Raw genomic sequence first — 26,060 nt, 5'->3', positions numbered from 1 at the left:
CGAGATGAGGAGTGCCCTGATATTTTTCTCTGTTGTCGTCAATTGTTTACAGTATTCGTTGAATTCACTTTAAAGTTTATTTTCAAGTGTGTCATGGATCTGATTACAAACGAAACAAGTAAAAAATAAAAGAAAAATGTTCTTCATTTTAAGCGCAAAGATACGTTTATCACGATTAGATATTTAACATAAAAAGGATAGAATACATATTTGCAACAAAAACTTTATAAAAAATAGAAAAAGGAATATTAGTGTCGTTTCACCATTTTCGAAGCTTTTAATACGAAATTGAAGTAAATTTCTAATCGCGCTATCAACGCTATTTGTATCATACTATCTTTGTTTCATTTAATGGACGATGAAAATAGAATGACACAAATAGTGCTAATAACGTTTCCCCGAATCCAGCCTAAATATCCTGATATTATCAAATGCTTGGATGGATCTAGCTTTATGTTATTAACATGTTCTTTCAATCTCGTTTGCAATTGTCTTTTAATTTGCCTACGTATGACGCATCGCAATTTTTACAATTAATTTTGTAAATTACATGATTCTTGTAGGAATCCGTTTTGTCCTTATGGACTTATAATATATGTATTTACTAATTTAATTTTTCGTTACCAAACGTAGTTATTAATTTATTAAAGATAGAATAGATGTAATTGATGCCTTTAACAAATGGAGCTACTATAAAATCTTTTTTTGTAATATTCGGAGAAACGTCAGCGTCAACTACAATTATTAAGAAATTTTGACTTGTTCACAAATATATTTTTTAATTTTTTATTTATAATATTAAAAATAAGATCCAGAGGATAACTATTATCCAACAACAAATTTATGCAAATCTCGATGTTCTTCTCATAAAAAGACGAATGAGATAATAGAATGGCATGATCGATAATGCTGTATATAGTTCCTAATTTTTGGCATTTAGGATGATTCGACCAATATGACAAATAATGTCTAGAAAATGTTTCTTTATGGAATTATTTTTTTATTACAATTTTGTTGTCTTTTCTTATCAATGAGATGTCCAAAAAGTTAAGACAATGTTCTTCTCTTTCTTCATTGTGAATCTTAATCGCTAATGGTAACTGTTAAATTTTTGAAGAACGTCATCCAGTTCATTCTTAGTGGGAAAGATGAGCAAAATGTCATCTACATATTTGAAATAGACGGGTAGCTCTAATATGCTCAAAAGACTTTCTTCCGAATCTTGCAATGTCAGCGATAAAGGGGAATCCATCGGAGAGCCATATGTCTGTTTATATATTACGTTGTTAAAAATAAAATAAGTAGATGATAACACGAATTCTATGGCTTTAATGAACTTTACTTTCGGTAATTTTGTAGATTTTTTTATGTGTTTCCATCTCCGCCAGCACCAAGTCAAGTGGAACGTTATTAAACAAGGATGTTACATCAGACATTCAATCACGCTCAATCCAGAAATTTTATTATAAAATTCGAAACTATTATTAATATATCTCCTTGTTTTAAAGTTACTGACAGAAATGATTTCCTTCAGAAATTTTACCAATGAGTATAAAGCCGTATTAACTGAGGAGATTAATTCTAAATGGAACATTGATCTTGTGAATTTTTGGAAATACGTAAGCTTTCGGAAGGGGAGGATCACTTGAACGAAGATGAAAAGATTCTTTTTTAGAAATATACTAATATCTTTTTTCCCCCATTTTTTTTTATTAAATCATTAATATTTCTTTCTAGAAATTTTTCCGGATTTTTCTTAACTATGGAGTATGTATCCTTATTCATTCATAATTCTTCCACTTTTTGTATGTAAACGTTTTTTTTTCTAAGATGACAGTGACATTACCTTTATTTGCGCTGATAAAAATGATATTTGGATTTTTTTTTTAAATGATTTGGTAATTTTATTAATATTAGGTGTAGTAAAAAGAAATCCATTATTTTTCCAATAGATGGCTTTAGTAATCTATATCACGCGTAGACGAGATACAGATTATTAAAGCCATCTATTGGAAAAATAATGGATTTCTTTTTACTACACCTAATATATGTTAATCTATCGTCGATCATATTTTTCTGATTATTGTTATGCAAAAATTTGTAAAAACAAGAAATAGCAATGTTTCTAATTTTAGGTAAGACTCTAGAGAAATTTTTATTTTTTGTAGGTTCGATGTTTTTTATCAATTCATGAATGGTTTTTTTTTATGCAGAGTGCAAGGAGGCTAAAATTTCCTCTCAATTGTAACAATGATGAGACATCGGGGGAGTGGAATATTAGTTAGATTGATAAATCAATTGTTGTTAGTAATTACCAAAGGATTTATGGATTTTCTAGAATCTATGTTTATATTAAAAATTGTTTCGTTTTCAGAATTTATAGGCTCCCGTTTGTCAATTTTGATGAATTTGAGGTGATTTTCCTTATTGAGGGGAGAGAAAGAGAGACATTCTCAAAGTATGAAACAAAAAGGTTTTAATTGTCTAATTGAAATGTGGCCAATATACCTTGTCTCTCTTTAGCTTCCTCATCGGAACTCTAAAAATAAAAAAACATCATTAATTGTTCTTGCTGGTTTATGGATGTCTTCGTCAAAGTGTTGGACATATCCCAGATGTCATATAACTGTCATTACGCACCCAATCGTACGATAGCCATTTTTGTAAGAGCAATAATATTCTGGAATGGCTTGAGCTTCTTCACCATCACATTCTGCCAAAACGTACACATAGCGAGTATGATTCATATGCCTAAATTGTATTCGAGTTTTGACGAGAATCATCATATATTGTATGATTATATCATAATTAGCAAGATTTGTTGTCTCAACATCATGACTTATCTGTATAAAACATTGTCTGTAATAATCATATGCTCCCTGTAATATGACCTGTTTAATCTAATATGATCCCATTAATATAAATCATCTTTTGTCAATACTGAAAATCCTTCTAGCTCATCATCCAACGAGACAAACGTGACAGTTTTGCGGTTCAGATTTTTTTCTTGGATTAATCGAAATAGCAGCTTTGGTTTGTGCATCGATCTAACATAAGTTCTGCAATCTCTTCCGAACGTTCTGTGTCTGATATGATGACCGAAACATGTTATGAACAGCGGCATTTCGAAAATCAATTATTAGATGGGGAATCGATTGGATATACCATAAACGATAAACAATTAAACGATAAACAATTAAAATACGCGAAGCGAATTTTAAGATGCCCATTGATAACTTCCACGACAAACCTGACTTTAGTGACTAATCGCGAATTATTACCAAGCGTATTGCTTAGTTGACTTTCACTAGGTGAAATGATATCTGGCATTTTGATTATAAATCCCTTACGTTCCAAATATTCCCTAATGTCACGAAAACCTTTGTCAACAACAAATACATCACCCTTGAGAAATCTATAACGCACCTCAGGCATCTTTTCCATAATTGTTCGCATGATGATTGGATATAGACTAGCGATATATGGTCATAATAGCGAATTTTGGATAGTTCTCATGGATAGCACTCAGGAAACTTCCTCTATAAAGTTGAGCTTATGGAATTTTTGATTCTCTTTTGATACCTTAAAATTTTAGGCATGTCTTAAAGTTGTTCAAATTCCCCAAAATAAAACTGGACATAGTCTTTTAAAAGGTACAATCTTGCTACGTATTTTTAGGTTAGCGTGTATTATTTAATTAAATAACTAATTAATTAGTAATTATTAATTTGTTAAATTGTAAAGACTATAATGCGTTATATATAGGCCAAACCTATGGTTTTGAGAAAACAGCTAAAAAAAATAGAACATAAATATTACATACAATTAGATTCCAAGAAAGACTCAATAATTGATGAAAACATATAGTAGAATATAACCATTCCTTTGATTGAGAAAATTGTTTAATCCTTAATATTATATGCTGGAGTGACCAAATTGTCGGGATTTTGCAGATCGATATAAATCTCTGAATTTACTGAACGGAATAAAAAATTTTACAGGATTAAAGTAGACGCAAAATTTGGGAGTGTTGCAATAGACTTTATATTAAAATTAGAAAAAAGTTAAAAATTTACATTTTTTTCAACTCGTAGAGCTGTCATTTGACGTAGATGTTTCCTTAATACAAAAGTTTTATAGCTTGTATGGACCAAACTATAGTACAGCACTCAGCGTATTACGTGCACAAACAATATTGAGTTTATGAAACTCAGATTAAAAGCTTCAAAAGGAATATTTATATTGATCTGCAAATAATGTGTATACGAATGCTGAGCGAAGACTCGGAATGGTAAACAAAACAATAATTGTGTCTAGCAATAGATGTTTGATTTTCTAAGAGATGGCGTTGCAATATGTGATAAAGATAAATTTGCGTTTGAGCGAGACACAACGATATATAATAAGTATAAGAAATGAATGAAAGATGTCACTATTATCGAATTTGGAATTTAAAAAAGTTTGTACTGTCGCCCTCAATCAAGTTCGGCCGTCGATCCAACATCCCTTTAACATCAAACCGAATTACTATAGAAAACTTATCAGAAATATTACACATAAAAAAGCAAAAAGTGACTTAAATGAAAATACAGGTACCGAATTATTTAATAATTGTTACTTTGATATCTTTGACAGACTTGTTGAGATTAATTAAAAAACAAATACCGTTGTGTAATTTTTGAAATAACGCTAACGTGAACAGTTGATGTACATTGTCAGATAGAGCTTGCATTTATTTGAAACACATTGATTAGATATTAAAATATGCATTAGAGGCTGCTTTTTACTTGATTAAAATTTATGTAAGTGTCGATAAAAAATACAATGACTAACGGGCAATTGAGAGAAGTAATCAACGCCGTTATTTGTGCGTAATAGTTAAACAAATGTATTATTCAAGACATTTACATACTAGAAATTGATGGAGACAGACTTAATTTTTTGGATGTTATAATCATAAATAACAATGGAATATTAGAATTTAACACATACCATAAACCAACTTTTTCTGGAAGGAACTTACCTCAGTTTCCTATCTTTCGATCTTCTCTCACAAAAGAGAGATTCTAATGATGAATAGAATATTTTTATTGTCACACCCCAAATATTATGAGGAGATTCTTAGATTTATTATTAACACTCTTTTGGAGAATAATTATCCCATTAAGTTTATTTTTTACACGACAAATTCGTCTTAGATCTTTATTCATACATAAGACGCTCAAACAGGCAGAACCGAAGAAAGATGAAAAGGATAAGGTCACATGATTTGCAATTCTATTTTTACCTTATCTTTATGGAAAATTCAATTACAAAGTCTTGAATATTAAACTGTCCTGGTTTAGTATGAATAAATAACTTGATGGAATTATCAAATCTCAGAAGGATGTTTTTCCATATGGTTCTAAGAAAAATGTATGAAAAATTTGCTGCAAAAGTTGCAATGCCTCATATATTGGACAGACAGGAAGAAAATTGAAAACGAGGATTGCTGAGTATTGAAACAACATTAATAATAGTAAACTTGGAAATCCGTCTATCATCACGGAAACACAGGAGAAAATTTGAACATGATTTTGATTTTGGAAGAACACAAAAATTTTGGATATTTAGAAAGAAGACTGGTTTTTGAGATGCTTCACATCCATCTCAAGAAAACAATTTAAATTTAAAATTTGATTTCTTACATCATGCATATCTGAACATTTCGAGATCTGAACCAATATGATGGTTCATTTAATTATTGTTGACTATCTTATATACAATATTTTTCATGACTTTTACTGACACTGTAATGACAGTTTATTATTCGATATGCTTCTCACTCATATTATGTTTATACCAGAGCTATAACTTCAACAATTTATTCGTGTGCGAATTATTACTCTGTACGAATTTTATATATCCATTCTTTCAAAATAATTTATTAGGTGTTGGAATTAATTCGTAGCGTTTTACAAGTGATGGGAAGTACTTTCATTAATGTATTTTTTAATGCTCATGTGAAATAAATAACATTCTTTCATTAAAAACGCTACGAATTAATTCCAACACCTAATACTTTTCGAATATTGGTCATAATTAGCAACTGGTGAGTTTACATTATTTCTACAGATTTACATTATTGTTTACATCATTCTTTAATATTCACTACGTTATTCTGTAATGCTCACTCAGCCAAACAACTTATTGACAGGGATGTTTCTTAAACATGGAATTGAAGAGACTCCTCAGCTGTTCTTTTAAACTTATTCGGTACGATTAATTTTTGAATAATTTCTACATAGGACATCGCTGATGATGGCTCGAACGAAGCTGAAACGTCCGATTCTTTTCGTTTGTATGTAATGTCTTGAACAAGATATTTGTTTAATTATTACACACGAATAACAGCGTTGATTATTGCTCTCAATTGCCCATTAGTTATTGTAATTTTTATCGCCTTTCTTATCTTGAGAGCTCAATTTATTCTATTTTTATAATTATGTAAATATACTATTGAAGTGAAAAAACGAAAAAGTCGCAGATTGTTATTACAATTAAAGTTCAAAAGTTCATAATCTTTGAAAGAATATCGTAATCACATTGCAAAATACGTATTGCATATACAGTGTGTTTCAGACTCAACATATAACCTACTAATGACAGATTTTTAAAGTAATTTTGAGACGAAAATTCTAATATTATTAGGTGTTGGAATTAATTCGTAGCGTTTTTTAATGAAAGAATGTTATTTATTTCACATGAGCATTAAAAAATACATTAATGAAAGTACTTCCCATCACTTGTAAAACGCTACGAATTAATTCCAACACCTAATAAAATATCGAGACTGTAATGGTTTTTGAATTTTAAATATTTAAAATTGCGAGTCTACGAATCATATCGCCTAAAGTTTGTACTTGTATATGTAGTTAACATTTTGCGTTGTACTGCAGAACAAAACGTGCGAACTTTAAGCGATATAATTTGCTAATTTTAAATGCTTATAATTCAAAAACTATTATAGCCTCGACATTTTGATATTAGAACTTTCGTCTCAGAAATCTGCCAATTAGCAGATGATGCATTGAGTCTAAAACATCTATGTATTGCACATTAATATAATGACACATTTCTCCTATATTTTTTACATTACTGGACTTAATTCTTTCGCACATGGGCAATAACGAATCAATAGATATCTGTAAACTTATATAGACTAAGAATTTATAGACTACTTTTATAATTATAACATCGCTAGAAAATTATACCGACATATAATATTCATGTATAGTATTGTTATAATATATTAATTCTTAACGGCGATGTCTCACATGTTAGGTGTTTATCGACAAAAAATTAAATTCGGATTTTATCATGCATTTTTGTATTAATTCGACTTTTACCGTTGATGAAGATCTAGTTAAATCGGAACGTTCCATATGATATATTTGTATAAGATATATTATTAAAATAAATATTTATATAAGATATATTATTAAAATAAGAGCAATCTCTCATCACTTTTGCTCGTATATTGGCCTTATTTCTCCTTATTAATATTTATATTGGCTTTATTTCCCTTTATTAATATTATTTACAATACGAGCTATGTTATTATTTTACATACAAATGCAAGTTGTTAAGAATTTTAGAATTTATAAATAATTAATATTTTTAGGGTACATACTACTTCTAGTGCAGAAACGGTTAGATCATGTTTGGATGTTGTCGCAATTTGTTCTGTTGTACCAAAAGTTATGTTGCTGCTATGTGAAAGAGTTGATATGCCAGACATGTCAATGACAATGGCGATTAATCTTTTGCTAGCTGCAGCTGAATGTGAAATTATTGCAGATGCTGATGTACAAAGAGCAGCACTTAGAGCTGTAATCAATTGTGTATGTGCTCCCATAAACAGAGTATGTTTTTTAATAATAAATTATATAAATTATAAAAATTATAGCGTACGTACGTGCTTTTATATGCAAAATTATTAGAAGAAACATGTAAAAAAAAATCATATATTTCTATTTTATTCATATATTTCTATTTTTTAAAATAATGATAATCTTTATATAATTTTGAAAGATTTATTGTACAATCTGAAAGGGGACAAATAAATTACACGGTTCAATACTTTTTTAAGGCCTGAACAAACGAAACGTTTTTTAATGAATTTTTATTCGCTAAAAATGAATCCGACCCTGGAATTGGCCTAATCCATCAGGTCTTAAAAAAAAATTGAGATTAAATGTGCCAAACATTTGGCACATTTAACTTCAATTTTTCGCCACATTTACTATTTTTACATGGCTAAAGTAATTAAAAATGCTATCTTTTATCTATAAAATAAATTTATATTTATTACGGTACGATTTTTTTTATATGCATAATTAGTATATTATAAATCATTAAATTGAATAAATAATAAATATTAGTAATTATTAAAAACGACTTGTTTTTTTACACTAATTGATACTTCTCATTATTCTGTGCAAAAAAGTGGTTACCAAAATTGAAAAGGTTTACGAGATATTTTCAGAGTTGGGAAGGGTTATTTTTCCGTTATTTTTTATAATAAACAATTAATTGATAATGACGTTGCAATTTTTTGTAACTAAATGCTACAGTTGTGTTCAGGTTAGAAAAGTCGACTTTTACAATCTTGGCACAACCTTAGCGTTTAGTTACAAAAAAATTGAATGTCATATTTATTATAAAAAGTAACGAAAAAAGTAATGCTTCTCAACTCTGAATATTTTATAATATATTTTATGTTAAAATGCGCCAAAATAATGTATAAAATTTCATAAAGTACTGATTTTTTTATAACTATATTTTAATATTTTTTAATGCAGAATACACTAATCGTATATTTCATTTTAATAAATGGGCGATGAATTTAAAAAAAAAATTTTTTTTCAAAAATTAATTTTACCATTATTTGTCCTTCTCCAGACTGTGCAACTTTTGTCTAAAAAGTTTTCTTCTGAAACTTACAGATTTTGAGATATTTGGGTGAATAAATTAAAATTATTCACTTTGACAAGGAGAGGCTCGGATGTTCGGAATTTAGAAAAATCCGAAACTTATTACGTAAAGTTTATCATCTAAACTTTATTTTGGCCAAGCAGTAAAACGCGCTTTTCAGTCAATGTTGAGAAAATCGACTTTAAAAAATTTCGAGCGGGGTATGTCATGGTCATCTTTATTTCCAAGTCGCGGTACCTAATATGGCAACGTTGCATCAACTGATAATAACCGGCTTGCTATATAATAAGTTAATCGAACTAAGAGGCCTATTTTATAACTCTTAACGACAATTGTTGATGTCATTGCGCAGCTTTTTCACTCTACATGATATCTGCGCAACATCAATGACTGTTGTTAAAAGTTACAGAATCGGCCCTTAAATTTAATCAAGTTTCTCAATTAGTCTCTTAACAATAAAATTTAATTTCCTCACTTTTTCCTCATTATTATTTTCATTTTTACTGTCATTATTATTGAGAAATGATTGAAGTCATACTAGATAAATATTAACGCATATACATACAACACGCAGTGTCTGTTATTTTCCGTATCTTGTCTTGAAAATATTCTTTATTTGTGATTATCTGTTTAATTTTTTACTGTTTTTCAGAATCCATTTCAAATCATCCATAATCTATAAAACTACTGTTCTGAAATTTAATTGTTTAATCATTATTAACATTAATACATCCTTGAGCTTTAAGTAAATTAGTGAAAGCGATCTTATATAATACTATTTTATGGTTACAAATTTATTTATATTTCATATTTCAAATTTTTTGTTATATTAATTCTGTTCTTAAATAATTGTAGGAGTATAAATAAGTTAGTAGTATAAATAAGTTTCCGCCGTTTTTTATCAAAAATTGGGCATTTATTGTGAAAGAACAGTACATAATGTTTTATTCGAAGTATTGTCCATCGCTAGCCACTACTTTTTCCCATCTTTCTGGCAGCATACGGATATCGCGTCGGAAGAATGCTTCATCTTTTGAAGCTATCCACGAATCGACCCAATTTTTGGTATCTTCATATGATGTGAAGTGTTGCTCAGACAGACCATGTGCCATCGATCGAAACAAGTAGTAATCAGAAAGAGCAATGTCTGGTGAATACGGCGGGTGGGATAAAACTTCCCAATTGAGTGTTTCCAAATAGGTTTTGACCGGCGCCGCAACATGTGGACGAGCATTATCATGCAGAAGAATAACTTTGTCGTGTCTGGAGTAGTAGTGGGCGCGTTTTTCCTTGAGTACTCGGCTCAATCTCATCAATTGTGTTCGATAGAGAGCCCCAGTAATGGTTTCATTCGGTTTGAGCAACTCATAATATACGACACCAAGCTGATCCCACCAAATACACAACATGAGCTTTTTTCCATGAATGTTCGGCTTGGCTGTTGATGTTGAAGCATGGCCAGGTGGTCCCCATGATTTTTTCTTCTTTGGGTTATCGTAGTGAATCCATTTTTCATAACCAGTGACTATACGATGCAAAAAACCCTTTCGTTTGTGCCTGGCAAGCAGCCACATGTGAAAAATCGGCGTTCAACGTTTCTCGGCGTCAGTTCATATGGAATCCAATTTCCTTGCTTTTGAATCATTCCTAATGATTTTAAGCGATGTGAAATTGCTGGTTGAGTCACTCCTAATGTAAGTGCAAGTGCTTCTTGCGTTTGGCACGAATCTTCATCCAATAATGATTCCAATTCCGCGTCTTCGTACACTTTCGGCCTTCCGCTACGTTCTTTGTCTTCGACGTCAAATTCACCGTTCTTAAACTTTCGAAACCACTCACGACAACTTCTTTCACTTAAGGCAGCCTCACCATATGCTTCTACAAGCAATCGATGCGCCTCAGCTGCAGATTTCTTCAAATTAAAGAAGTAAATCAAAAGCTCCCGCAAATGACGTTTATTCGGCTCAAAACTCGACATTTTCGCACGAAAAAAGATATATGATGCTGATACAAAATCGCTAATATTTCAAGGTTATGTTGTTACCAGATGTCCAATCTTACGATATGACGTTTTACAGCAGACAAAAAAATTCATAATTTAAAATTATATCACGTTGTAATTCTTCAGTTTTTTTCTTTCTGCTGCTTAATTAAGACTTGTTTTTTTTTTGTTTCAGAATCTTGTAGAGTTGTTGTCAGTGGTATAGATAAATATTTTGGTAAATTTGAAAATAATGTTTGAATTGCTTGAGAAACTATTCTGTTCAATCTATAGTATCAAATTTAACCTAATATAATTAGTTACCACTGCTCCTACTAAATATATCGTTATTTTATACTAAATCGATACTTAAATTTGACATTACATCGTGTTAATTTGATTTTATACAATGTCAAATATAACTTACGTATTTCAGTATAAAATAATGATATAATTGAATAGGAGCAGTGGTGACTATTTACATTAGGTTAAATTTGATATTGTAGATATAACAGTGTAACATAGATCTCTGTCTAGGAAAAAATTTTTCTATACCGTTCTCATCTTTATAATATTCTTTCTTTGAAATAAATGCCCGTTAAAAATTTTTCATAAACCACAGCTAGTTTTCCTGGTATCCAGTCTTTTCGAGGAATATTTTTTAACCATAGTTGTAATTTTTCATCTTTTAGAAACTCAAAAATAAAAATTATGTTTTCCTTTTCTGTTTTATAATTGCTTTTATAGTCTGGAATGCAACACTTATCAAGCATTTTGTATCTACAAGAAAATAAACATAAAATAATGATATTTATTAGGTGTTGGAATTAATTCGTAGCGTTTTTTAATGAAAGAATGTTATTTATTTCACATGAGCATTAAAAAATACATTAATGAAAGTACTTCCCATCACTTGTAAAACGCTACGAATTAATTCCAACACCTAATATAATCATTTATAATTGAGAGGTTGGGCGGAATAAAGGCACAATTCTTAGGCCCTTTTTCCTTAAACAATTAGCTTTTTCATTTATTATTAATTATAATAGAAAAATATTGTAACATGTAACTTCTTAAAGATATTACATAAATTCATTTTTGATATTGTACTCATTTGTGTATAATAAAAAGCAAGTTATTTTAATTTTTATTAATATCAAGATTTTATAATTAGGCCGTTATTCCGTCCATCTCTTCAATTGATGTTAAGACAATCACATAAGAAAATATTCACTTTTCTGACAATTTTCTTCATTCAAAAGATTAGATATCAGAAAATAGCTTTTTTTCAAAATTATTGATCTTGTTGATAGTTACAAATAAGAAATTTTTAGTACTTAGGTGTATTTTATACATGAGTATATTCCTCTTGGTCGGCCAGCACGCAACGTTGTCAAATTTACACTGTTACGACCTGAAAATAAAGATGGTTATGGTGTACACTTAAGCAGGTATCTTCTTCTTCTTCTTCTTAGTTAATGGCTCCTGCTTCCAAGTATGCAGAAATAATACGGCCAGATCACGGCGTAAAATTTTCCTGAAGCGATGAGTGTCAAATATTCAGAGGAATTAGTGTATGACGATATGATTCGTCACTGCACTCAAAGCCTCAACAGGTTCTAAGCAGGAGGGCTAGCGGGCTAAGACGCGCCGCTGGAAAGGATGGTCAAAGCCGAACGCAAGTGCAGGAGCGCCACAAATGTGCCGCGAGAAAGCGCCGCGAGAAAGCGCCGCGAAAATTTAAATTAGAAATTCCGGTTGCAGGCGATACCAAAACTCGCGAACAAACGGCATGTTCTGGCAGAAGGATTACATAGGGCGTGGATAATAATTGAGTCATTAAGGTTTAGCGTGTTATCTTGGGAAATATCTTGAAATGTCTGTCACAAGGGAGTAGGATTCAGAGATGGAGCAATCGAAGATGGTATGAACGAGGTCTTGAAGAGGGGCTCCACACGGACCGGAAGGATCATTAATTAAGTTTTTTCGGAAGAAGCTATGGTTGAGGTTGAAATGATTGCTTCTCAATCGATTCACCATGGTTACCAACATGCGAGAGATATGGGTATCATAGAACCATGGTCTTTTCTTCTTCACATAAAAATTATGGGAAAAATAAATTCCCTTTTCCCGAGATGTTTTTTGTATGTATTTACCGAACTCCTTACCTAAATATGCTTTAAGTATTGAGAACAGATCCGAATAGGGGACCTTAAAGTTATATTCGACACCTTCGACAAGCTCTCTTGACCAGCTCATCGGTGATCTCATTGCCGCGGATGCCACAATGTGAGAAGACCCATGTAAAATTGAATTGAGTTTTATTAAATTTAGTCTCCTCGATTAAGGCTTTAGTGTACGAAATAATTATTCGTTCTATTATAGGATCCCTTAAGTGCTCGAGAACGCTTTTTAATCCTTTAAGTGCATCGAGAACGCTTTTTGAGTCCGACTATGGTAACCTGCTCTAAATTGTCATGCAGAGTTATGAGCAAAGCGTTGTATAAAGCCCAAATTTCGGCCATAAAAACTGTTACGTAAGAGAATAGTTTATATACATTTCTTTTAGGTTTAGCTGTGGAAAGTAAACCGCAGAATCCACATATATACTATCATCGATGTTAGACCATCCATGTAGAAAATAGTGGAATCGCTTAAAATATCTCAGAATGTATTTTCGAAAATAGTTGCATGCTTTGCAGAGGAATAGATTTTAAATTTCTAGAGATTTGAGGTGGCAAGATTGAGTATGTGATGTCAGTAATGGTGGAGTGAAAAGAATTCTGAAGGAATTTCTCTTTTGAGAAAATATGTGGCTGTTAAGTAATCAAACCTCTGATTCAGAAGGGATTTTTTAGTTTCTGCGTGCATTTATCGGGATAGAGACACGAACCACAAACTAAACATAGGGCTTGATTTTGTACGCGTTGAACTTTAAGTAAGCTCTGGCTATCCTTAAGTGCAAAGATAAGAGACGTGCGAATCATGGATTTATAAATAGATAGAAGGAGGCTTGGATTAGCCCTCTTCCCCTCCTCCCCCATCATGTGCCCCTTAAGGCCGATATAATTGAATTGATGCGTCTGTCCTTACATATTTCATATGTTTCTTTCCTGACAGTTTAGAGTCCAATTCGACTCCCAAAAATCTTATCGGAATGATCTTCCCCGCCAAGTTAACTGAGAGATTCCTATTTTCTTTTAGAGAATTATCTACGTTTTGTTGGAAGATATTTCGAGACCTCTATTCATCAGATTGTATGTCGTTCAACTGAGTGAAGAGCTTCCTTCATACTTAGAAGCATAAATGACAATGTCATCGGCGAACTGAAGAAAGAGGTATTAGGGTTCAGAACGTTATTAATTTTTCTGAAGTAAATATTAAACCGAGTTGGGCTAAGAATGGAATTTTGTGGAGTTTTCTTACGTGAGACAAACGGAGAAAATAGGGAGCCTTGAACAACAAATTAAATGTTACGCGATGCGATTAAATTATTAATGAATTTGATAAGACGCGGGGGGAGAAAGACCATGGTTCTATGATACCCAAATCGATAAGATCTTGAATCAGAATATGTGGGAGAACATTATCAAAAGACGACTTTATGTCTATGAAAATGGCTTGTCTCTTGTTTTTTAATAAAGGCCATATGAATATGTATAGTGAGAATAGTTAATTATTGTATCTTGGCAGAATCTGAACTTTCTGAGTCCGAATTGTCAGGAATGAGAGACACGAGGAGGAGAGGAAAGAGATTTTGTAATCCAATAAATTCTATTGAGTACCATGCGTTCCAAAACTTTCAGCGCACAAGAGAGATGAGTCGATAGCCCGAACCATGCGGCTTAGGGAGGGCTTAAGGTGGATAAACGAATGAGTCTATTGATCAGGGAAAGAGGAGAATTGATAAAGTAGGTTAAGTAAGTTTAATAGGCATAGTAAAAGCTTTTCAGGAAGGATTTTAAGTACGTGGTAGCTCACATGATTCGGACAAGAGAATCAGGTTTAACTGAGTTCAATGCTGCTTTAATTTTATTAAAACTGAATAGTGAATTCAGCCAGACGAGGCGTCTCCCCGTACGCTCAGGAATGTAAGAAGTAGGATGAGAGCAAGATGAAGGACAGAATTTATCAATAGTTTCCTGTGCCTCAATGGCGTTCTTACTGCGGAAAGAATGCGACTCGCCCTCAGAGAACAAATGTCTTAAATCGCTTGAGTATGTGCCAAACCTCCGGGAAGGGAGTAAGATAACTAAAGGTTTTCGCAGTAATCTCTCCATTCTTTACGTTTAGCCCTGCAAAGGATCTTTCACATTTGGCAGACCGCCTCGCGATACGCATCATAGTTTTCGATAGAAGGTACTAATTTGTAAGCTTTAAGAAGAAAGGAACTATTTTTAACCGCCTCATCGCACCAGGAGACGGACGGTCCCTGCTCTTGTAAAACTTGGGTTTTTCCGGTTTTTTCTGGGAGGAAATGCGATTTATACACGACATAATGTGCCGAATAAAATTATAATCTTGGAGAGCATGATAGAACTAAGGCAGGAAATTCTTCGACATGTTCCTCCAACCAGACTCTGACACATTGTCATTGAGTCCGAGAGAAACGGATTTTATTAGAAAAGATGTTAACCGAATGGGCAAACGAGTTGATCTCAATGAAAACCAGAAATTGATTATTACCATGCAAATCCTCACCGATCACTACGTTACAGATAAGAGAGAGAAGTTAGGAGAAGTGAAGACAAGATCAAGAATTGAGGGGGCCCTAATGGAATGGGAAAGAAAGGTATGTACAGAATTGGTTTAAGCAGGAAAGGTTTAAAGTACCGGTCAAATCATTGAGGTTCGAGCCCATAAAACTGGATTGTGTTGTGAACAAAGATAAGCATTCCTCTAATCGTTGGCAGACAAGTTGAAACGAAGACAATCAAAATCTCTGATCGAAAAGGTAAATGAATTCAGACATGTTTCGGTAAGAATATTGATGTCAAGATCTTCTAATAGTTTTTCTATCTCGGGTCTTTTAAAGTAGACCACGATAATTCCAGAATAGCAATCTAAGAAAGTAAGAGCCTTTGTAAGACTGGATATATATTGAGGAATTATTGGCCATTGTGTGTGTTGTTGTTAAAAGCTTCAAGGGATTCATGGATTTAGCGAAGTCCGTTTCCTAAATGTGGATCATTATTAGTTACTGGATTACTTGTGATGATATTTTGTATTAAAATAATTATTGTACTTATAAGACTGACAAGATACGTATGAAAACTATTCTATCCTGGCTGGTAACTGGGATGAGAGGAAAGGAGGAAGAAGAAGGGAGGAGGATGAGGGAGGGAGGGAAGTTGATGGATGAGAGGGATTAAGAGGAGGGGTATGGGTCAACAGATGAGATAGATATTGATTTTCTCATCTTCTATAAGGAGCAATAAAACATATATTATGCGCATGGCGTTAATCCTGCTCCGCCCCTCCGATCCCGGTAGAGGGATGTAAGAAGGCGCAAGGAGAGAGCTGTTTAGCATGCACTCATTATGTTGTTGTGCGGAAGCCGAAGGGGGAGAGCGAGTCTTCTCACTGTACAACGGTCTCCCGTAACTCGGTTACATGTCCCCGAGATCCGAGATGGATCCCAACAGATCGTAAGGATTAACGTTGAGATAAGAAAAACATGGAGGAGGAGCACTCTTAGTTGGGAAGAAAGAAGAATTTGGAGATATTCCATAATGTACATTTTTTCATACGCCTCGCGAGATGTTTCTTGTATGTACGAGTATTTACCATTGTGTACATTCATAGTATGAGAGAACGAGGGAAGGGGAATGAAGGAGGAAGGGGAAGTCAGAATGGGATATAGAGGGCTGGAGGGAGGAAGTGGATGAAGGAGCTGAAGAGATTCCCAGTTTGCTGCGAGCTTTGGCATATGAAATATTCTCTATTCTCGCATATTGGTAAATTTGCCTTTGACTCGCGTACAAGGGGCATTTTGTAGGAGATGAGAAGTGTTCCTGACTGCAATTGCAACAACAGGGAGGAAGCTGGTGGCGTGGGCACTCTTCCAATTTTGAATGTCTATTGGCCGCATTTTGCACAGCGTGCAGCACTCTTGGAATCAGAACTAATGTGTCCAAATCTTAAGCAGGAAAAGCATGAGAACTCGGAAAATATACGGCAGTATATAGGAAAGGAAACAAACATGTATCTTACAGCAGATGGAAGGAACTGGCCTTGGAATTTTATCATCACTGAATAAGTAGGGATGAGTTCATCCTTGTCCTTCTTACGCTCCTTGCGGCAAAGTCTATGAGCCGAAATTATCTTAGTAGCCGAAGTAAACTCTTTACAAATTGTTTCCTCGAAAATATCAAGGGAGACGTTTCGCCAGATTTCATCACCTTAAAAGCAGGGATCGAAGTTTTCAGCTGGTGAGCTTTGAGAGCATCAAACTGAACAAGGCTGTTAATTTTTTTATAGTTATTAAAGGAAATAGATACTTTATTCCGTCCAGCAGACTTTACCTCAGTGATATTATTATTACCGACTAATTTAGTAACTACACAACTAATCATAATAGGGCTGAGGCGAGCTATCATTATCCAAAATCTTTTAATTTTTGTTACTACGTATGGGGGAAGATCCTTCGAGTCATACACGCACGTGAATTCCGATGAGAGGGCGGATTTACTGATAGAAGGACCTTTCAGTGTTTTTAAAGAGGGTTCCCCTGTTGTACTCTCTGCTTGATGAGGGCGTTTTTTCTGTGCGCTGGGCAACTCTTCAGCCAATAATGGAGAAGTCACCATGTTGCACCGTTCGTCATTGCTTGGCATCAGATCGACTTTATCGAGAATTTGCGAAGAGAGCATCAAAGAATTCGAAATATCTGATAAGAGGAAAGGAAGGGGGAGCGAGATCTTTTTCCAGATTACCTCAGTTGAGGGGACATTAAGTTTGTTTGCTTGCTCTGAAACCGAAGATGATCTTACTTTAGTTTTTTTACTCTTCTTACCTTTCTTTAAGCATCTCGGGAGGGGAATTCACAGACGATGACTTGAGGAATGCCGAGGTATTTGGCACGTATAACTTATAAGGAGATAAAGTCCTAGATTGTGAAGACTTATTGCTGGCTTTTTCGAAAAAGCTATCAAGTTCTTCGAAAGAAACTGATGTTTTATTCGTGCGCGGATTAAGGGAACGCGTCCCTCCCGGGTCCGGAGCGGTTATTCTCGCAGGCGGATTCTCTCGCATACCTCCGCCACAGAGAATCTAAAGTAGGAAACAAAGTAAAAGTGGGAAAAAAGAAAAGAGACCAAAAATAGAGATAGAATAGGGAAAAACTAGGAAAACTGGGAAGTGAAATAAGTTAAAATATTCAAAATACCCGTTAAATAAAGATTTCAATGACTACCCGAGAAAATGGCCAACTTGAATCCATTAAGCAGGTATCAACGAATTCCGTGGCGCAACGGATAACGCTCTTATCTAGTAATCGCTAGAGTTCCTCTAGTAAAAGTTAAGCCATCGAGTGATGATTTTTGATTGGTTCCGCCATATTCAAGGAACGAAAGCGATAGTAAGATAGAGAAATAGCTTGTTGCTTTCTCACTCTATCTCATACGCATGCTTCCTTAATTAATGGCGGATGCGCACGCGCGCGAGACAGGTGTCGTAACTCTTACTAGAAAAACTCTAGTAATCGCTAGAGATCCTACAGTCAGAGTTTGGCGAATGTAGACCAAATATGGCAGATAGAAAGAGATAACAGATATTGCTTTCTCGTATAAACGCATGCGCAAAAAGTGTTAAAATACGTGACAGGCAATACATGATGACAATTCTTAAAGAAACCAATTGAATTGATCAATTTGCCGAATTGTGCAATTGTAATTTGTTAATTTTCTCTTTGAGATCTCGGAGCGATTTCTAACCTCTTTGAGACTCATCTGCTTGTAGCCATCTATCTCTTTCTTTTCTTTCCATTCTTTTCATTTTCCGACAATGTACGAAGCTATCCGAAGAATACCAAGTGGAGAACCAATCAGAAGTTGTGCTAAACGTTTTTGCTAAACTCTGATTATATAGGATCTCTAGTAATCGCTGAATCACTAGTTCGATTCTCTGCCTGCACTTTCTTTTTCCTTTTTTTTTATTTTAATATTATTTTAATATTATTTATGTTATTTCTACGTAAAATTAATCAAATTTATAGTAATCAATGGATATTCAATATAAATGATATGCGATGTTAAATGGCCCACTATTACATGAGCTTCTATTACACCTTCCTTCATTCCTTCGCCTATCCAACGTCTTTACTTTCTTTCGTTCCCCATACGTCCATTCGATCTATACTATTACCTGAAGAAGTGATCGACCCGAGGATCCAAATGAACCGCATTGAATATCTGTGAAATTTGTCATTGTTTCTTTCCCTTGTGATTCCGAGAATTGAATGTTTTCGAGAATTTTGTGTTCCTAATTATATTCAAAAATATATAAAAATTTCAAGTTAAACTACAAAATTAAGCAAAAAATGAAATCAAATAAAATAAAATCAATCAAATAAAATAAAGGCATACAAAAAATAAATCTTAATGCAAAAAGAAAACCGTGTTTAATGTTCTCGTTGTATTGGATTTTATTTATCATATCATTGGATTTTATTTTCCATTACGTTATAAACGAAATGTAATTTTTATTAATATAATAAATAAATAATAAATAAATAATTTAATATAAATAATTTAATATAATAATTTAAATAATAAATAAATAATTTATATTGAATATCCGTTGATTATTATAAACTTGATTGATTTTACATAAAAATAACTATTAAATATTAAAATGATAAAAAAGAAAAAAGAAAATGCCGATAGAGAATCGAATCTGCGATCCAGTGACTACTAGGCAAGAGCAGTACCCATTGTGCCATGGGACTCGTTGATATCTGCTTAATGTTCAGTGTACATACCTCGCTCGGAATTTTTCAAAGTCTATTTTCTCGACATTGACTGAAAAGCGCGTCTTATTGCTTGACTAAAATAATGTCTAGGTGATACACTTCGCGTACCATAAGTTTCTAATTTTTCTAAATTCCGAACGTCTGAGCCTCTCCTTGTGAGTACAATACATATACATAGGATACCTATACATAGAATACCATATACAGGGTTGGCCATATTCGACGGAAAGATGTTTTTTTTTCAATCATGGGAAAGAGATGTTAGATCGAGTAACGACGTTTCCCATGATTGAAAAAAAAACATCTTTCCGTCGAATATGGCCAACCCTGTATATGTATATATTTTTTAAAATATCTTAATGACTACATTTGAATTTTTAAGGTTGGAGGAAATGTAGCTAGATATTCTATAACGGGATCTACTAAGAAAAAAGCAAATATTCACAATAGCGAAGAATTGATACAAAAAGTATGGGAAAGCGTTAGATCAAATAATGGAATAATGGTATGTGTTATCATATGTTAATTATTTGGATTAATATAATTTATATAAAATTGTTTTTTAACAGGTATTACTGCAATTAATGATGGTAAAAACACCCATCACTGATGCCGATAGTATACGAGCGTTAGCATGTCGCGCATTAGCTGGATTAGCACGTAGTGAGAAAGTTAGACAGATTATTAGCAAGTTACCAATGTTTACAAATGGGCAAATTCAGTCACTTATGAAAGATCCTATTTTACAAGAGAAACGGCAAGAACATGTTACTTTCCAAAAGTATGCTCTTGAATTAATGGAAAGGGTATCTGGTAAAGCAAAACCAACAGGTGCAGAATATGAAATTTCCTTAGTCAGTTTACATAGGGTAAGCTTCTATTAATTTGCATACATAACTACACATATTTCGAATAATTACACTTTTTATCAATTATAAATTCTTTGACAATTTTGAAGTACTGTTGAGTTTATATTTAGCATCAAAGAAACTAGCATTTATCTCTTTATTTATCTTTTCTTATAATTATATAATATTTTCACACAAAATAATTTTTTATTGTAGGCTAATGTTGTAGCACAGACGAGAATACAATATAATGAACAACAACTTAATCAATTAATATATCAGCATCTTATGTCAAAAGGTTTAACTGAAACGGCTAGTGTATTACACAGAGAAGCAAATTTGGAATCATCTACAATTATAAGAGCTACAACAACATATCAACCTTTTACATACCGAAATCCTACAAGTGTAACTGTAAGCTGAAACTATTGAGATCTCAATAAGATTTTTTAAAAATCTTTTAGATAAAAAATATATTTTTTATTTATTATATGCACGTACATACAAATACACACATACGCACGCATGCACGCACACTATGTATAAAATAAAACGTTAAATTTTTATCTTGGAAACAAAATATTTCAGAGAAAAACGTTTTATATAAAAGTTTTGTGACATGAGATGGTGGCATTAGTTTAATATTAGGTGGTTTTATCAAGATCAGAGCAAGGTCACATGGAATTTTTTGAATGAGTCTCTCCATTTTTTATTGCATATTCTCATAGTTTATTACTAGTAATTTACATAGAGAACTTTTCAAAACATTATAATAAAAGTTATTTTCATTAAATATTTTTTGAGTTGTATATAGGGCTTAAAAGTTACAGTTCCACCGACATTATCCAGATAAAAAAATATCCGCACAGTGATATCATGATATCGAATTATCCGCACGGCGTGCGCGCATATCATCACTATACATATGTGTCCTAATATGAAGATGTGTCTCTCTAATCCACATGTGAGACACATGATTCACATGCGTGCGGCATGCATAGCAGCAGTAACGGCTTAGCGGCTATATTAAAGTCTGCATCATAGGCGAAAGGGCAAAGTGTTCGACTAAAACCTCTTGAATGTTTAGGATCATGAAGTAGATAACATTTATCAAGATCAAGACCACTGGAGATCGATCCTCTTATTTTCATTTTTACGGTAAAGATGAAAATAACATGAAATCTTCAACAACCTTGATTTTGACAAATGTTATCCAAGTCATAATCCTGAATAACATTCAGGAAATTTTAACTGTCGGTCAGATATCTTGGATAATGTCGACGAAATTGTAAGTTTTATGCCCTTTAATTAGAAAAATATTAAATGAAAATAAATTTTATTATAATGTTTTGAAAAGCTCTCGAGGTAACCCACAAGAATGTGTAATGAAAAATGGAGAGTCCCGTCTAAAAATTTCAAAATGACTTTGACCTGACTTTAATAGCACCTAAGGTCAAACCAATAGTTACCCTCTTATGTCCCCCTTCGAATTTTACAACTTTTGTTTGACACTTCTGTTTTTTTTTTTGTATCTTCCATATTTTCGAGATATTTGTTTGAGATACCTTATATACAGAGTATTTGAATTTATATGATCAAACTTCGAGAGTGTGCAAGGAAGCAATAAATTAAGAAAAATAGCCCTTTAAAAATATGCTCATTTTTGTTTTGTTTTGGAGAAAATCGCAGAAAAAGACAAAACAATTTTCATTTTTATACTTAATTATTTACACTTATTTATTCACGTTATCATTTTTTTGCAGATATTGTTAAAATTGTTGGCTTCTTACAGCTTGCAGTAATGCAAGCATTGCATTTAGTATAGATAGCTTGTGTTACAGTCAAACACTGATTTTATGTACGACTTTAGCGATAATGTTTCAAAAGCAATGTGTGAGCATGCGCGGGCGGGTGAGCGTGCGTGCGTGTGATCATGATCGACTATTCTTACATTCGATAGTGATTGGTCAATTTCTTACGGTTTAAGACTTAAACTTATTGATAATTAGATAATTGGATTATTGTAGAAAGCCCATTAGACTTGCTCACAATGAAATTGTAATGGATTTTTCTTTATTTACATTGCCATGTTTTGTTGAAATAGAAATATTTGCTATAGTTCTTATCATAGAAACTCTAGTCAATTGAATAATGTTCAACTGAATTCGTTCATTTCAATTTTCAATTAAACGTCTTTCATTAATTATACAGGGTGCGTCACCAAAATCCGGACAAACCGAACATTTTTCTTTAAACAAAATGTTTTTAATGAAAAATTAAATATTATAAAAAATCCTTTTACATAGCACTTGAGGAATCCCTGTAGAGCACAATTATTCGATATATAAACTACATTCGAATACGTGTTTGATAATCAACATTTTTTAAAAGAATCGGTAACTGATTTTGCAAAAAAATAATTAAATAATTTTGTGCATTAAGGTTTGTTTGAAAAAAATATAGACCAATAACGTAATCTATTATTAAACCGGCTCACATATTAACAGACCATTGCCATTGTAATTCTTCATTCCATTGCCAAGATTTCCTTCAGAATAATAGTGACAGTTATATCTGTTGACGCCTCCACTCTTATTAAATGTGGCTTCATTAAAAAGAAGCATATAACGAAAGCATAACGGATCTTGTCTTATTTGGTTTTCAACCCAATTACAAAATCTTACGCGACGGATAAAAATTCCACATTGGCAATGAAGAATTACAATGGCAATGTTCTGTTAATATGTGGACCTGTTTAATAAGTTACGTTATTGGTCCATATATTTCTTTCAAACAAATCTTAATGCGCAAAATTATTTAATTTTTTTGCAAAATCAGTTACCGATTCTTTTAGAAAATGTTGATCTTTAGACACTTATTCGAATGTGGTCTATGCAAGATGGGGCTCCTGCTCACAGAACACGCGACGTCAGGGACTATTTAAATAATGTGTTCAGAAGAGAATAGATTGGTTTAGGTAGTCAAACTCAAGAGTGGTCTCCTAGATCTCCGGATTTGACGCTATTAGATTTTTTTTCTCTGGGGATATGTTAAAGAAAAAGTATATGAGACTGAGCCGATGATTATTGAAAATATGCAACAACGTATTCGTAACATATTCAGAAGCATAACACCAACTGTTCTCAATAGAATGCGTAACAATTTTCATAAAAGATTGCGCTTGTGTATCTAACAAAGTGGACGTGACTTCGAACATCTTCAATAAAATACTTAATTATTTTAAATACCCCCTTTTACACACGCCCGCACTTGTAAATTTATAAATTTTTTTCTAAGATCAAAAATAAAAAAGTTATTTGGGGTAGGACATTAAAATGGGACACTGTATATATAGGATTAGATAAAAAGTCCTTTTACAAATAAGAAGACTTTTTAGCGACCTATATATTCTATCTTAAAAAAAATTTGATAGAGCTTTAAGAAACACCACTTTCAACTTTAAGAATCTGTATTTTTAATTGCGATATGATGATTTTTAATGGAACAAAAAATCATAGAAACATTTTTAAAAAAGGATTTTGTAGGAAAAGTTTCAAGCTTTCACGATAAATTGTTGAAAATTACTCCTTTTTTTTGCACGCTACAGACCTACAAAGTAAAAAGAAAATTTTTCATTTTTTCAGCTCGTAGTTTTTTATATGTAAAAATTACAAAACTCACATAAATTCAAAATATATAGTAACCATTCGAAAGTAGAGATCTCAAGCTTTAAAACCCTTTTTTTTTTTAATTTAAATTTTAATCATTTTTAAGGAAAAGGTCTTTTTACCAATTTGTAAAAGGACTTTTTCCCTAACTCAATATTAGGATGGACCATCCTTATTTTTGAAGAAACAATTTTTTTCGAACTTTTCTCGCAGCACTCTTCAAAATTCAATCCAAAAAAAATAAATCGTGTAAAATTTCAACTCGATCGGACAACGGGAACCGTGCATTAAATATTCGAGTTTTCTTATATTACACTATCAACTGATTGTTAAAATATTTTCTGCAAAAATCGGAAACTTTTTTTTTTAACATGTGTATCTTGCTTTTCTGTACCATTTGAGACCTTATACATCTCATTTAATACAATTAAGTGAATTGTTGATGATTAAGAGATAAAAATTAATATTTTAACTCCTATACATATATATGCCGCTGAATAGTCCATTTCTGACATATGATTTTTCTTTTTAGAGTACCATTTAAAATTGTTTTAAATGTTTACAATATAGGTAAATAATATTCGCGTTAATTTTAGATTAATATAATAAAAATGGTACCAACTAACAAATGAAATTCTGTCTGAAATGATATTTTTTTGAAATTCCTTCATCGATTTTTCATAATTTATATATTATAAACAAGATAATCAATAGGCTCTAAAGAAAAATCTAAAAAGTAAAGATAATCAATAGGCTCTAAAGAAAAATCTAAAAAATAATAAAATGCCAATTTAAGCCAACACTGGTTATTCGTGCGTATTTTATACTATTTATTCGAAGTGAATATTAAAACGTATACGTTTTGACCTACGGTCAAAGTCCTCTTCAGTACAAAGAAATTTACTTAAACTATTAATTACAAAATTACATAATGATAGTGCATACGAGTATAACTATTAGGTGTTGGAATTAATTCGTAGCGTTTTTTAATGAAAGAATGTTATTTATTTCACATGAGCATTAAAAAATACATTAATGAAAGTACTTCCCATCACTTGTAAAACGCTACGAATTAATTCCAACACCTAATATTAACGTATAAAATACAAAAAAATGTGATAATGATATCCGAGTTAATCTTGATCAAATTACTAAGTTTACTAAAAAAGAAAGAGATTTTTTTCGTTTTGAATCGACCGACCAAAAGGAGTTAAAAAATATTTGCTAACATAAAGTTATCCACAAAAAATATAGTAAAATAAACTTACATGACTGTCAAGATTGAACTATTCCTATAAGATTTGTTGTACATGTTCCATTAGACTGTTCCATTTACTGTGTAATACAATTATGAATAAAGTAAAAAGTTAATATAAATAATAGTTAAAATCAAACTTTAGTTCACTTACATGAAACAAAATTAAGAGTTATTAGAGGTATTAGACACGACATAATTGTTTAGTAGACGAATGTAAAATGAAAATTGAGAGAAACATTGGACAACAGAACATGTATTTACAAAGACAATAAGTATAAATAATAAATAATAAATAACCAAGAATAAAAAATATAGATTGGAAGCATTACGTCTCTGAAAATAGATCTATATATAACTC

The 26,060-nt window shown here is 32.2% G+C and overlaps 1 protein-coding gene across 2 annotated transcripts in view; it reads left to right on the top strand.

Annotated features, from left to right (window-relative positions):
• The window catches only part of mahj (LisH and WD40 domain-containing protein mahjong), a 107,950-nt gene that overhangs the window by 44,736 nt on the left and 37,154 nt on the right, over positions 1-26,060 (top strand). The window contains exons 6-9 of one of the 2 annotated variants that reach the window (XM_087407573.1): positions 7,664-7,883; positions 20,311-20,433; positions 20,498-20,797; positions 20,993-21,190. In XM_087407573.1, coding sequence (XP_087263699.1) covers positions 7,664-7,883; positions 20,311-20,433; positions 20,498-20,797; positions 20,993-21,190 — 841 coding nt within the window. Of the gene's footprint in view, positions 1-7,663; positions 7,905-20,310; positions 20,434-20,497; positions 20,798-20,992; positions 21,191-26,060 lie in introns of both variants that reach the window. The other variant, XM_011053395.2, reaches the window with a different exon arrangement.

The sequence above is a fragment of the Acromyrmex echinatior genome, chromosome 7 (assembly GCF_024713525.1).
Source record: "Acromyrmex echinatior isolate Ae372 chromosome 7, ASM2471352v2, whole genome shotgun sequence".
In the NCBI taxonomy this organism is placed as follows: Eukaryota; Metazoa; Arthropoda; class Insecta; order Hymenoptera; family Formicidae; genus Acromyrmex; species Acromyrmex echinatior.
This window is presented reverse-complemented; position numbering and strand designations above follow the sequence as displayed.